At 35.9% G+C, this 13987-nt stretch overlaps 1 protein-coding gene across 4 annotated transcripts in view; it reads right to left on the reverse strand.

Annotated features, from left to right (window-relative positions):
- Positions 1-13987, reverse strand: part of DPP6 (dipeptidyl peptidase like 6) — a 1023075-nt gene that overhangs the window by 371099 nt on the left and 637989 nt on the right. For all 4 annotated transcript variants that reach the window (XM_063452684.1, XM_063452681.1, XM_063452683.1 and 1 more), the window contains exon 2: positions 10786-10900. In XM_063452684.1, the coding sequence (XP_063308754.1) occupies positions 10786-10900 (115 nt within the window). The remainder of the gene's footprint in view (positions 1-10785; positions 10901-13987) is intronic.

The raw sequence follows: 13987 nt of genomic DNA on the forward strand, positions 1-13987 counted from the left end.
ATCACACCTTCACTCTCCATTCTGTCCTCCTATGTGCACATGTTAAATGGGGAATTAGTCATCTAACACCCTAGCAGCAAAAGAACTGGCACTCTAACTTCAAATGAAATGCATTTTGACGATGGTTTCGTCTATCACGTATATTAAAATAAATATTGTCTAGACTTAGTACAGCCATACAACCAATGGTACTTTAGTGTAAACAATCTCCGTATAACATACTGTGACACTCTTCTAGGTTAAATGGATACTGGGAAAGCTTCCCTATGGGGATTTAACATACCCTGGACGTCCTCATGCAGAGAGTGAGGATGTCGAGCAACAGTTAGGTGTCCAAAAGTCACCTAACAAGCAGGAAAGGCCAATAGTGGCTGTCTTATTGACAGTCACTAGAGGCAGTCTTAACCCTGCAATGTTATTATTGCAGTTTATCAGAAACTGCAATAATTAAGATTGTAGGGTTAAGGGAACAGGGACATTGTACCCAGACCATTGAGATAAACTGGTCTGGGTACCTTGAGTATCCCTTTAAATGTGTTAAAATGTTAAGTACAGCGCTAAGTGTATATAGTCTGACGTTCATGTGACTGATTCTGGGTCTGATCATCACTTTTGATGGAATAAAGTACACAGAAATACAGTACACATAAATAAAGTACACAGAAAAGAAATTGGCAACAAAGGATCTTTATTTAATTTTCATTGCACATAGAGCAGCGTGTTGGTAATGTTAAATTGGATTGTATTCCCAACATTCTATTTTGTTATTATTTTATTCTTTATTTAAAAGAACACCATAGTGTCAGGAACACAAGCATAAAATCCTGACACTATGCTGGTAAATTAATTATTTAGGTCTCTTTACTTTAAAAAGGTGTTTTTACACACATTTATTTTTCAATGTGGCGCTGGTCTTGACGCGACTGGCTCAGTCTCCATGGCAGAAATAATAAAACAAGATGATCTGAGCCAATCCCATAGGAAATCAGAATCTCCTCATAGAGATGCATTGAATCAATGCATCTCTGTGGATAGAATTCAGCGCCTCCATGGAAAGACCGGAGATGCTGAAACCCAGAACCCTCTAGTGACCGTCTGAGTGACTTCCACTGGAAGTATCCCTAGGCAGCAATGTAAACACTGCCTTTTTAGCAAAAAGCCTGCAGTGAAATGCTATAAACACCAGAACCACTACATTAAGCTGTAGTTGTTCTGATGACTATAGTATCCCTATATGTACACAGAGGTACACACAGGAAGAGTAAAAGTATTATGGTACATTCAATCAGTCGTAACGAAAAGATCGGTACAATACTTTAACAAGATGCTCAACATATTTTGTCAACCACACTCCCAGCCTCAAAATTTTGAAATGTAACAACAATCTCTTCTAATAGATCAGATAAATAGGCCAGAAGAGAGGGAAAATAGGAAGAAAAGACAAAGCAAGGGAAGAAAGTTGAGAAGAACAAAAGGATGGGGGGAATTAGAGGATAAAAGGAATCCCCACCCCTGTAGGGGATATCTACATCGGTGAAGTTAAGGCATACAGTTACAGAGAAATATCAAAAAGAGTCATGTTGTCTGCAGTGGTTGTCATTGAAACACCTTTCATGCTGTGTCCCTGATCATATTCTTGCTATATTAGGAAGTGTGTATCTTTGATTTGTTGATACTCTATGTAGAGAAGGACATAGCTCAATGAATCTTGAAACATAAAAGTCTACATCAGAGTTCTGCCTTACCTCTGGATAGCGCATTAAACAAAACTCCTTCCTATCACAGAATTTGTTAGGTTGCTCATTTGGAACAACTTGCTTTTGCTGTGACATTACGAAAGCAACGTGTTGCTCATCCCTTTGGCATCTAGAAAATCTAACATGAATACTACACATACAAAACATACAAATAGTAAAAAAAAAACACAAAGTATATTGTTACATATTAAGTACAACTATTATATTCATTTAGTTAAACCTTGTCAGGTTCCCAGCCCTTCTCCAACTGGGTGCTTCTGTTTACTCAACCCTCATTCGAGAACTCTAACTTACCTGCCCGAACATTACACAGACATGCCAAGCGTAATGGCTGGCATCATCAATGAAAGCAATGTTCGCTTCGGCCGGATCAAAGAAACAGCAGCACGCAGGTAGAGGACGGAGAACCGGGCTGTGTTCCTTTAAAATGATTATGTTCGATTTGCCTATTAGCTAATTGTATTTATTTATTTATAAAGTGTTTTACTAGGAAAAATACATTGATTTTATTATTCATTACACAAACAATGTTCAGTGTTTTACAGCAAAAGTAAACGCAGCTGCCTATTAATTAGGAAGATAGGAGGAACCAACATTTTAATGGAAAAAAAAATTATATTTTCTGAACAATTAACAAATGAGTGTTTTGTTTCTATAATAAGACAGCATTTACCAATCTACCACGATAGGAAATGTGTTTTTGTTTTCTTTTAGTAATAAGAGTTCATTAAAATAGCTTTTAATAAATAAACAAAACCAAGGGTGTTGTTATTCCTAAAACCAAATGTAATCCCCATAAATGACGGTGTTATAATGTATCTCCCAGGTTATTAAACTGAGATAGAATGTTCGTTATATCCACACAAGTAAACATCCAGTCTACATTTAAAGAGACATATGAGTCCTCATAGCTGGGTGTTCTTGCACTGCCTGGAGTCTGGGGTATGTGCTGTCCTATATAGTGATTGCAAAGCAAATCAAGAAATTATCATTGCCATTGATTTCACCCAATTGAAAGGATTTAGGCAGCTTCTGGATTCTCCAGTGATTGTGGGAAGAAATACAGGGTTAAACTGCATTTGCTTCCCAAACAATCTAAATAAATGAAACTCCTTCGACTTAGTCCTCAATTTATTTTTAGCTGATACATTTTATTGACAGTTTACTGTTCATCCCCTGTTCCCCCTACCGTGGCTAGCAGTTGGGGGCTATTATATTAAAAAGCATAGAGAACATCCAAGTGTCCTCCCCTGAAAAATTAAATAATAAACTTAGATTCCTTGCCAGAACTGACCTATGTTCAACTTGGGACTATAACTTAATAAATAAACCAAGAGGACATATTGTTCCCCTAATTCTCACTCATTTGTGGTGGTTGGGGCTATAATTTAATTACTTAACCATAGGGAACTTACTGTGGGGGGTATAAATTAATTAATTGATAAGACATCGGAGGGTAAACTTTAATTAATAAACTGGGTGGGAGGGCATATTGTACCTCTCAGCCTCCACCCACTGGTGGCGGGTGAGGGTCATTAATTATAGATAAAGGGGGGTGGACATGCCATTGTCCCCCTCCCTCCATAATTTTTATCAGGGCCTCCCTGTGTACTGCTGATGGAAGCAAATTGAGATATTATTGTTTAAATTGCTCCATAAGGAGAAGGAGACATGAAAAGTTTAAATTGCATGTTAAAATGAAAAAGGGCATTCATTCTCGGGACAAGAATATCATTTTGCCTCTTTATAAATCACATATTGAATATGCTGTGCAATTTTGGACACCTGTTCTAAAGAAGGATATTATGGCACTAGAAAAAGTGCAGAGGCGGGCTACAAAATAAATAAAAGGAATGGAACATATCAGCTATGAAGAAAGGTTAACAAAATTAAACTTATTTAGTTTAGAAAAAAGTCACCAGAGAGGGGATATGATAACTTTATACAAATATATTCGGGGCCAATACAAACCATTGTGTGGAAATCTATTCACAAACTGGACTTTACATAGGACACGGGGTCATGCGTTTAGACTGGAAGAAAGAAGATTTCGTCTAAGGCAAAGGAAAGGTTTTTTTACTGTAAGAACAATAAGGATGTGGAATTCTCTGCCTGAAGAAGTGGTTTTATCAGAGTCCATACAGATGTTCAAACAGCTACTAGATGCATATTTGCAAAAACAGAATATTCAAGGATATAATCTTTCAATGTAGGGTAATAACTGCTTGATCCAAGGATAAATCTGACTGCCATTCTGGGGCCAAGAAGGAATTTTTTTCCTACCTTGTTGCAAAATTGTGCTTCAAACTGGGTTTTTTTCGCCTTCTTTTGGATCAACAGCAAAAAACAAATGTGAGGAAGGCCGAACTTGATGGACACAAGTCTCTTTTCAGCTATGCAACTATGTAAATTGTGACAAAGGGATTTTTTCAATGAAAAAACCTAAATGGATATTTTTTTGAAACTGTAACTTTTTGAATAGACATAATTAAAAAGAAAATATATTTAATCTGAGAATAAAATAGCATGTATTTATATAATATACTCATTGATTAAAAAGATAAATTAACCCTACAGATTAACTCCGTGCCATTATATTCCTAGGTAGGATGTCCCAGTGTTTCATTATAAGGCATGTGGTCTCCCAGGATCACTAACAATGGCAATGAGTGACTCATTTTTATCATGGCTCAATAGAGTGCACCCTAACTTCTCTATCTCAAGGTTCTAAAAAAAAATATGAGTTTCTCATTCTGAGAACGATGGCTGACTCACTGAATGCTCGCAAACAATGCTGCTCCTCATTGGCTGGGGCACACACTGAGCTCCACCAGACCAATCAGCTGTGTGCAGGGTCAGAGCACATTGGTATTTGCACAGATACAGTGCATTTTAACATTTACTTCCATTAACAAAGCTTAATGTCTCTTGAAAGACAGAGAATTATCTAGGCATTGTACGGTTTAAATTCTTCTCCCCAGATTCCAACTGTTGCTGGAATAATGCTTTGTTATGTTTCCTCTACACAAAGACCCATATCTATGGAATTCACATACTTTTTAATATAAGAACATTTTATTTTGATATGACAGTCTTTTAAGTTGTGTCATAGCAGAAATATATATGCCTATATTCATGACTGTTATAAAATAAGAAGTAACTTACATTAGAACTAATTTTCTATCAATTTATCTTCCGATTAGTCAGGAAACGTTTCCATTTATCTCATTAAAGTCTGCAGTGTGAAGTTCCAACCTTTTCTTAAAATCTAATTGGCGTCTCCTATTTGTACTGATACAGGCTCATTGTGTGCAAGTATCACAGCGCCCAAATGTACCGGTGTTACTGTCTTCTATGTCAATTGCCATACTGCTCAGGATTGTAGATTGTAACCTGTTCTGTTTTTTATTAGACTCATGGTGAGACATTTCATTTTGGCTGAAGCGATTCTTTTCAGAAATACAATTTTATGAACAGTTGAGCTTGTGTTGAAAGTCTTCAAGTTCTTTTGAAAGTTTGTTCGGTTTCACATTATTATGACTCCCTGCTTTTTTTTTTTTTTTTTTTTAAATGTATAGCCCTACTGTGGACCATTGGACAGTGATCCATTGAACAGTGATATATCTACCCCTTCTATAAAGATATATCAAATCCCAAAATACAGTTATTCTTGGGCCATTCCACCATATATGTAACATTGTACCTTCATGAGCTAAACATCTCCAACAACATAATGGGGAATTGGTTGGGGATAGTTTAACCAGTCTAGTTGTAATTAGGTACCATCTTTGTAAAACTTTAAAATGAGTTTCTATAATATTAAGACAATGTATGTATTTGTTTTGTTAATTGTAACGAGAAACACCAGTCCTCTTCTGTAATTCTTTTATTCAGGTCTTTTTCCCATTTTTTTTTGCTGGTGTTTCTATTGGTAAATATGATTGTCTTATTAATTCTTTGGCTGTTGAACTTACTGCTTTGACCACTGCACCATTAAAGATTTTACCTATTAACTTTTTCTTATCTCCTTCTATCTTTAGAAGATGTTCATTCAGAAAGCGTTTAACTCTCATTTAAACAAAAGTTTATTTTTCAGATATACCTAGTTTTCATTTTAGGTTGCCAAATGTCATTAACTTTGAGTTTAAGTAAAGGTCTTTTATAAGGATTTATTTATAAGTTCTCCAAGAACCAAGGTCAAAATCTGGCATTACTCTTTCTAAAAGTCGCAAATGAGCTCCTTCAAATATTTTTTAGATATCTATTAATTGCCATTCTTCTAAAAGATGACCCTTGAGTTAAATTCCCTTGGTTGATGGTCTACATTGCAGAGGTCATCCCATATGAAAAGGGCTAGATCTCTCTCTTCATATCGAAATGATTCTATTTTAAACCAGGCCAGCTCCCTTGAGTTGTAGATTTGAAATTTATGAATATGGGTAATTATGTTGGCCCAATAGATATATCTTATTAAGGGATATCCCATGCCTCCTTTATTACTTTTTTTTTTTGCCAAAACCTATACCTTAATTCTTGGGGTCTTACCTTTCCATATAAAGTTAAAAAAAAGGAAAGCTGAATCAAATCCAGCCAGATCTTAGGGAATTTCAATGGAATCATATTAAAAAGGTATGCCCATTTGGGTATAATATATGCCTTTATCGTGTTGGTTCTTCCCCACCAGGATATCTCCAAGAAAGTTCATTGTTTAAGGATACTGTTGGTATTTTTCATCAGTTTCAAAACATTAGTTTCCATTATGGATTTTGGGTTTGCTGTTATAGTTATTCCTAGGTACTGAAATTCTTTCTTATACCAATAAAAACTAAATTTCTCTTTAAGGCTTTGTAGAGAAAAATAATTTATTTATTGACAGGATGTATAAGAGAGGAGATAGAGGGCAACCCTGTCTCGTCCCATTTGCGTTCTCAAACCATTCTGTACAGAAATCATGACCCACTATTCTAGCAGTTGGACATGTATATAAGGCCCCAATAGCATTCGCTATACATCCTTCCAACCCATTCATGCTCAGAGGTGGGGGATGTATGTTACTAGTGAGTGGGTAGCAACAGCCTGATAAGCCTTTAACTGTAGGAATCAAATTGATCCGAACTATTAAATGGTTTATTGGAAGAAGAAGAATGTCTGATAACACCTGACCTGCTCACCTTAAATCTATGTCTTCATTTACTAATAAAATCAACCTTTAGTGAATACCCCCTAGAAAGCAGTCATCTATTTTTTTGTGCCATTGGCAGAATCCAGAATTACAACATGACCCAAACACTTTCTGCATTTAGTTTAGTATGTAATTTGAGTACAATTTAGCTCGGAGTTCGGGAATTCGGCTGAGTATCCCATTGATCCAAATTTGGTCGAATTGCAGTATGGCCTAAACAAATCTCCAAGTTTAAATGTTACATTGATATTATAGAGAAGGATTAACTATAGAGGCTGACAGAGCTAAATTTGTAGCCAACGGATTACAGGAAGCCCAAACCAATGCAATAGTTGCATTTGTATAGCTGTTTATATTTAATATGAGACCTACAATAAGTTCTTTATTTGTATTGTATTTGAAATGTTTCTGCTCCCTGCACCAATCACAACTAGGTTTTCTTTTAGCTCCACCTCTTGTAAATATCAGAGAAAAGCTCTCCCCTTCATGTGCCTCCTGTTTATAGCCTAACTTGTGATTGGAGAATGGTGTAGCAAAAGATCTGAAAGTTGAGTGGACATAACTCTGTACTATAGTCATGAAAACAGATAGTAAGGTCCATGAGTAACTTAAGTTAAGAGAAACAAGATTAATACTAAATGTAGGAGGTTAATGAGTAATGTATAGCTTACTGCATAATGCATCCATCAAGTTAATTGGTGGTTGCTTAGGTACCAATTAAATTTAGAGCATTAACTCCTTCACTGACTAAGAAAAAGAGCACTAGAACCTGTGTTTTGTTGTGCCATGGAAAGTTCATTGTTAAAATGTGTTTTTAACGCTACATGCAAAGCATAAGGAAAAAAAAAGCAACCATTGAATATATTGCTCTTCACTGATACCCAGAAATGAAATTCAGGTCCAGCCACCGATATATTTTTTCTTTTTTACATTATTTGTTAATTCATTGCAGACATATTTGAGGAGTGAGGATAAATTACTAGTGATTACACAGTATCTCTTGTCTTGCAATGCTTCCGACAGATTCAGAATAATTAGTGAAGAAGAACAAACATCAAGAACTGTCAAGCATGACTGTGCATCATTAGGAGCACGTGCCTGAAATCTCATCTTCTTAGAAATACTTAGAAGTTGGACACAATTATTTAAAATTCTGATTAGTTCCACATGACTGATACCAACCTCTTAGTTTCCATGTCCTTAGCCTATGATTGACGTGTTCACTTTAAATGATCACTAATGCCTTAATATAAATACTTTATATTAAGCTGTATTTCAATTAAAAATCTGAATTTAGAAGATCCACATATTGGTATCAGCTAACGGCTGACTGCTCCCTGCTGTGAAATTCAAATATTAAGGCATTAAAAAATTGTATTGTAAATACATATCTGAATTCTATGTAAACGTTTTCTTCATGAAACACTTATGCTTCTTTAACCGTATGTCTGGTACTGTAAATGTTTGTTAATATGCTTGCAATATTCAAAGAAAATCTAAAACTTAGCACTTTTTAACTTAACAGGACCAAGTTCTCCTTCTGCCGATTCTCCTTGGTTGACATCACTCACCCTTGTCTTAGGACTAGGAATGTCAGTGAGGAAGAATTGAGGGAAGGACAGAGGCAGCACAAAGAGAGAGGGGCTGTGTGCCATTGGCTGTTGTGTGCCAGCGTGCTGGTGTCAGATGACAATTTTGCATAGATCAGTGAAGTGGACATAGTGCGTGGAATAACCTTAAGACAGGGATGCCCAAAAGGTAGATCCCCAGATTTTTTTAAACTACAGCTTCCACAATGCTATTGGAGATAAGGATGTGGCAAATGTTATATAGGAAGGAGAAGTGGACTGGGTGGTGGAGTATGAGTAGCATATCGAGGGGGAATGATAGGATCAACTGTAAAGAGAAGGGAGAGAATAGTATGCTATAGCACAGCAGAGTACGAGAGGATAATGTAGAGTCTTAAAGAAAGAGGAGAAGTTGGGTACCAAAAGTGAGATATGAAAGGGAGAGGAAAATAGCGGTGACTAATATGACGTAAACGAAAAGAAGAATATGTGAGACGCATAGATGGAGAGGATAGGGAAGACTGGCCTTACGACGAGTAGAATAGCGGTGACTGATGTGACGTAAACAAGAAGGATGTGTGAGTGGCATAGATGGAGAGGATAGGAAAGACTGGCCTTACGACGGGGAGAATAGCGGTGACTGATGTGACGTAAACGAGAAGGATGTGTGAGTGGCATAGATGGAGAGGATAGGGAAGACTGGCCTTACGACGAGGAGAAAAGCGGTGACTGATGTGACGTAAGTGAGAAAGATGTGTGAGTGGCATAGATGGAGAGGATAGGAAAGACTGGCCTTACGACGAGGAGAAAAGCGGTGACTGATGTGACGTAAACAAGAAGGATGTGTGAGTGGCATAGATGGAGAGGATAGGAAAGACTGGCCTTACGACGGGGAGAATAGCGGTGACTGATGTGACGTAAACGAGAAGGATGTGTGAGTGGCATAGATGGAGAGGATAGGGAAGACTGGCCTTACGACGAGGAGAAAAGCGGTGACTGATGTGACGTAAATGAGAAAGATGTGTGAGTGGCATAGATGGAGAGGATAGGAAAGACTGGCCTTACGACGAGGAGAAAAGCGGTGACTGATGTGACGTAAATGAGAAAGATGTGTGAGTGGCATAGATGGAGGGGAAAGAGAAGACTGGGAGAGAAGGGAGAGAAGGATAAGGAAGATAAAAAGGAGAAAAAAGAATAGAGTAGAGTGCTACAGATGGAGGAAATCATAAAGGTAAATCATGGTTGAGGAGAATGATATGGATAATGGGAGTACAGTCTGTCACCCATCCAAGAGGATGCAGGGGAGCTCTGGCATTCTTTAGGGATTATGGCATAACCGATTTAATAAACTTTCAAAAGAGTAAATATTGTTAGAAAAACCTTAGTTTTTTCTAAGAGTATTGAGTCATTTGGAAAGCTTTCTAAATTGAGGTCAATGCCCAGTCTGCATGAACAGCATGTAATACCTCTTGACATAGAAATACTTGGTTTTAGTTACAAAAATGAATTTCAATTTGCTATAATTAGGAAGTATGACCATACACAATCTTAATGTTTGTTTCCCAACACCATTTGGTGTCTCTGCAATCCTCAAATACCCCCAGATTTACATCAGCTGTGTCTGGGCCCACTTTTAAAGATATTTTCATTACATCTGCTGCAAGCTTCTAAAATGTTATTTGTACTTCTACAGAAACATTTCCTAACCTGCATTAGGTTTTTAAGGACATATAAATGTTGATTATTTCTAACCCTTCCCAATGATTAAATTAATACAAACATAAAACTGTAATAAATATAACAATAAAACGGTCCTTTTTAAAAACCAGCAAATAGCAATATGTACACAAATGTCCTATTATGACCTAATTTAAGACGTTAGCCACACATCCCATGTTTCAAAAGGTTGCCAAACATTTTTCCATAAAAATGGTGAAAGAGTTAAACTAAACACAGAAACTAACTGGGATAACTATTATCATTTAACAAGCTAGTTATTTGTCATAGCATTATTAAATGTCTTTCTAAATACTGTGTAACAAACTTGGGTTAATCGCTGTCTTTCCATCTCACTAAACACTTTCATTGTTGGCAATGCCTTGTTGACGTGGCTGACTTAAAATAAACGTGGGTCACGGATTCCGAATAGCTGCTAAACGTCTCCACGGAAATTCTAACAAATCCTTCCCGTTGTTTGTTCAACCAATTGTTTAGCGCATGCAAACAGTACCGTAGTAACACAAGAAAGATGATAATAACAATTGGAAGCAAATAATACCTGGAGTCAGCAGTATAACGGACGTTACAATCAGGGAACAAATGACCAGAATTACAAGCAAAGCGATGGCAATGCCTTTCCAGTTTCTCTGAGGAGGATTGCTGCCCACCAGCTCCTAAAAATACAAAAAAAAAAAAAGAACTGTTATCATTAACAATATCAACAATTTAGCAGCAAGAGATTGTTACGCTGGAGTTTTATCACAGAGTGCGTTGTAAGAAAAAAAAGGCGTCTGGGACAGTAACCACAAATAAAATATAAAATCAGTTATGCTCTAATTCTAGGCTCTAAAATTGTAGTTTGAATATCACTCATGACGTTTTCATATTTGTTCTCTAAGAGATTCCATTTAAAAGGACATAAATAATTGTTTGTTTGTTTGTTTGTTTGTTTGTTGATTTGGGTTTTTTTGTGTTTAGTTTTCCAGATCAGTGTTTAGTATGATACCTCAAGTAGTTTATTTCATGGCTGTCACCATTAGAAGGACAGAACAAAGATCACTTTCAGAATTTTTGCAAAATGAAACAGTAAACAGTTAAAATATCACTGTAGCTCTGTGGAATTATTAAACATTAAACTGAACGGGAAATCATGTTAGGATGCATGAAACTATCTTTAAATTGACATTATCAAAAGGCATGCTTGGTCATAATTTCTGTATCAAGTAGAACCAAAAATGCCCTCAAATTCAATCTAAATCAATCACTCACAAACACAGCTTAAATGCAAATTCTGGACTTTGTTTTCCCTTAAACACCTCTGTTTCTATAGCTGGGTGAAGAATTGCAGATATTATAAATCTAACAAAGGGAAAATGCCTTTGACGTGGACACAGAGAGACCACATTTCAATTCCACTAGAGATTGTCCTCAGGACTGAAAATGATCCCTTGTGGACCAGACACACTACCAAGACTGGAAAAACACATTCCTTTGGTAGATTGAAATATTACCTATCTATCTATGGCCTGGATAGAATATGCTTTCCATATTATTCAGATGTGTAAAAAATAAATGTTCCAAATAATTTATCTACATAACTTCCTGAAAACTTTAATGGTTTTCTAAAAAGATTTAATCATTTGGAAAGCTTATTAAATCAGGGCCTATGGTTAAGCTTTTCAGATGATGTAATATTTTTGTGAATATTTATGATGTCATATTTTTGGATAAACTTTTAAAATATATATTTTTTAAATTCTCAAAATATAGAAAAAAATATATCATATTTAAATAATATATCAAACGACTAAAAAAAATGATTAACATATTAAATCATTACTATTTATGAAATGTTAAATCATTTGAAAAATGTATTCAAAAATATTACAACATTTGAAAAGCTCATGGTCAGTGTCATTCTTTTTTGAAAATGTTGTAGTCGATATAATATCACTATATGCTATCAACTTAATGACCTTCGCTTTAATGATTCATTTTAGAAAGCGTAATTTACTCCATACTCCACAAGGGAAGGACATTCATTCTTCTATTAAAATAAAAATGTAAATGCTAAAACATTTTAAGTTCCGAAATGTAGAAATCTATAAATATTTAAATGAAATGGTCATGTTATTTTAATAATTACTTTGCACGGACCGTTTACCCTTGTGCTACATTCTACGAACACGTAACTAGAGATGTCCCGAACAGTTCGCCGGGAACTATTCGCCGGCGAACATAGCTTGTTCGCGGTCGCCACGGCGGGCAAACATATGCAATATTTGGTCCGCCCCCTATTCGTCATGGAGGTGGAAAGGGTCTGAGAGGGAGGGTCTGCTGCTGATTGGCTGGAATGTGTCTGCTGACTGTGAGGTACAGGGTCAAAGTTTACTCAATGATGACGAATAGGGGGCGGACCGAACATCGCATGTGTTCGCCATCTGTGGCGAACGCAAACAAGCTATGTTCGCTGGCGAATAGTTCCCGGCGAACTGTTCGGGACATCTCTACACGTAACAGGTTCACTAGAAATGTCATGCAAATAGGGATAAAAAGAGAGAAAGTAAGAAAACTAAACTACATCCAAAACTTTTTTTAAAGTTTGCTTGTGAGAAACCATAACTTTTCCTGTTCTGCAAAAATCAAGCAAAGATAAAACCTTTTACTGCAGAATCAAGTAATTTCCCACAGAGAAACAAGTAGCTATGATGGCAATTGACACTTTGGAGTTATTCATTAAGAATTGACTAGGAAACGTTGGGAAATTTGAAGGTAAAGTACGAAACCAGAAAAATTGTTGGATCATTTTTACAATTTGGCTATATTATATCTAAAAATATACAGTTACCCTGTTAATCCTCTACAAACCCTGGTTTAGTAAAATGGTTATAACTGACACTGAGAATATTTCAAAATTAGTGGGAGGTTTTTTGCCTACATTTTGCAATTCAATTTTCATTTCACTATAGTTTTGTGTTTAGTGAATAAATCCTGAAGGCTTTAGTTATGTTTCCAGATTGATATCCTGTTTATCGGACATAGGCAAACTATGTCTCCTAGTCTTCAAAGCCATACATATTTGCTGCTGTCAATAATATTGATAATAATAATAATTATAATAATAATAATAATAATAATAATAATAATGCATTGTTCTCTGTCAATCACCAACATTTTTTTAAACTGTTCGTTAAAATTTTGTCAAGAGGAGAATTCACGTTCTGCAAGTAATTGTCTCTTTCTTCATTTTTGACAAGCCTTTTTTATGACATTTAAAAAAAATCCCTTTTTAAATTTTCTCACTCCTATTAAATTTGTAGATCTTTGCCCTTAATATCAGACATAAAGCACTTTTAAAGGTCTCCATTATTTTACTGTTGTAACCAATGGGATTTTATAGATCTTCTGTGATACAGTTTAAATGCCTGTTCTCAAAAGAATAATAAGCCTATTTATGGGCCTAATCATATCTTCTAATGCATTGGAGTATTTATGCATCCTTACAGTAATATTGCTTGTAAAATGTATGTACGTTTTATCTTCATATACAATATCTGTCTATATGCTGGCACTGCCATCTGGCACTTCAGCTGTTCAAACTAATACATATAAAAAATGTGTAATTTGAAATTAGATATAATGAAGAAGAGTGTGTTATGGTAAAATAATGGAATTTGGGGGTTCTGGAGACATTCATAAACCACTCACATTTTTCCACTGTTATGTAAAACACACACGCACACACACGCGCACACACTCAC

Source organism: Pelobates fuscus, chromosome 4 (assembly GCF_036172605.1).
Source record: "Pelobates fuscus isolate aPelFus1 chromosome 4, aPelFus1.pri, whole genome shotgun sequence".
Taxonomy (NCBI): domain Eukaryota; kingdom Metazoa; phylum Chordata; class Amphibia; order Anura; family Pelobatidae; genus Pelobates; species Pelobates fuscus.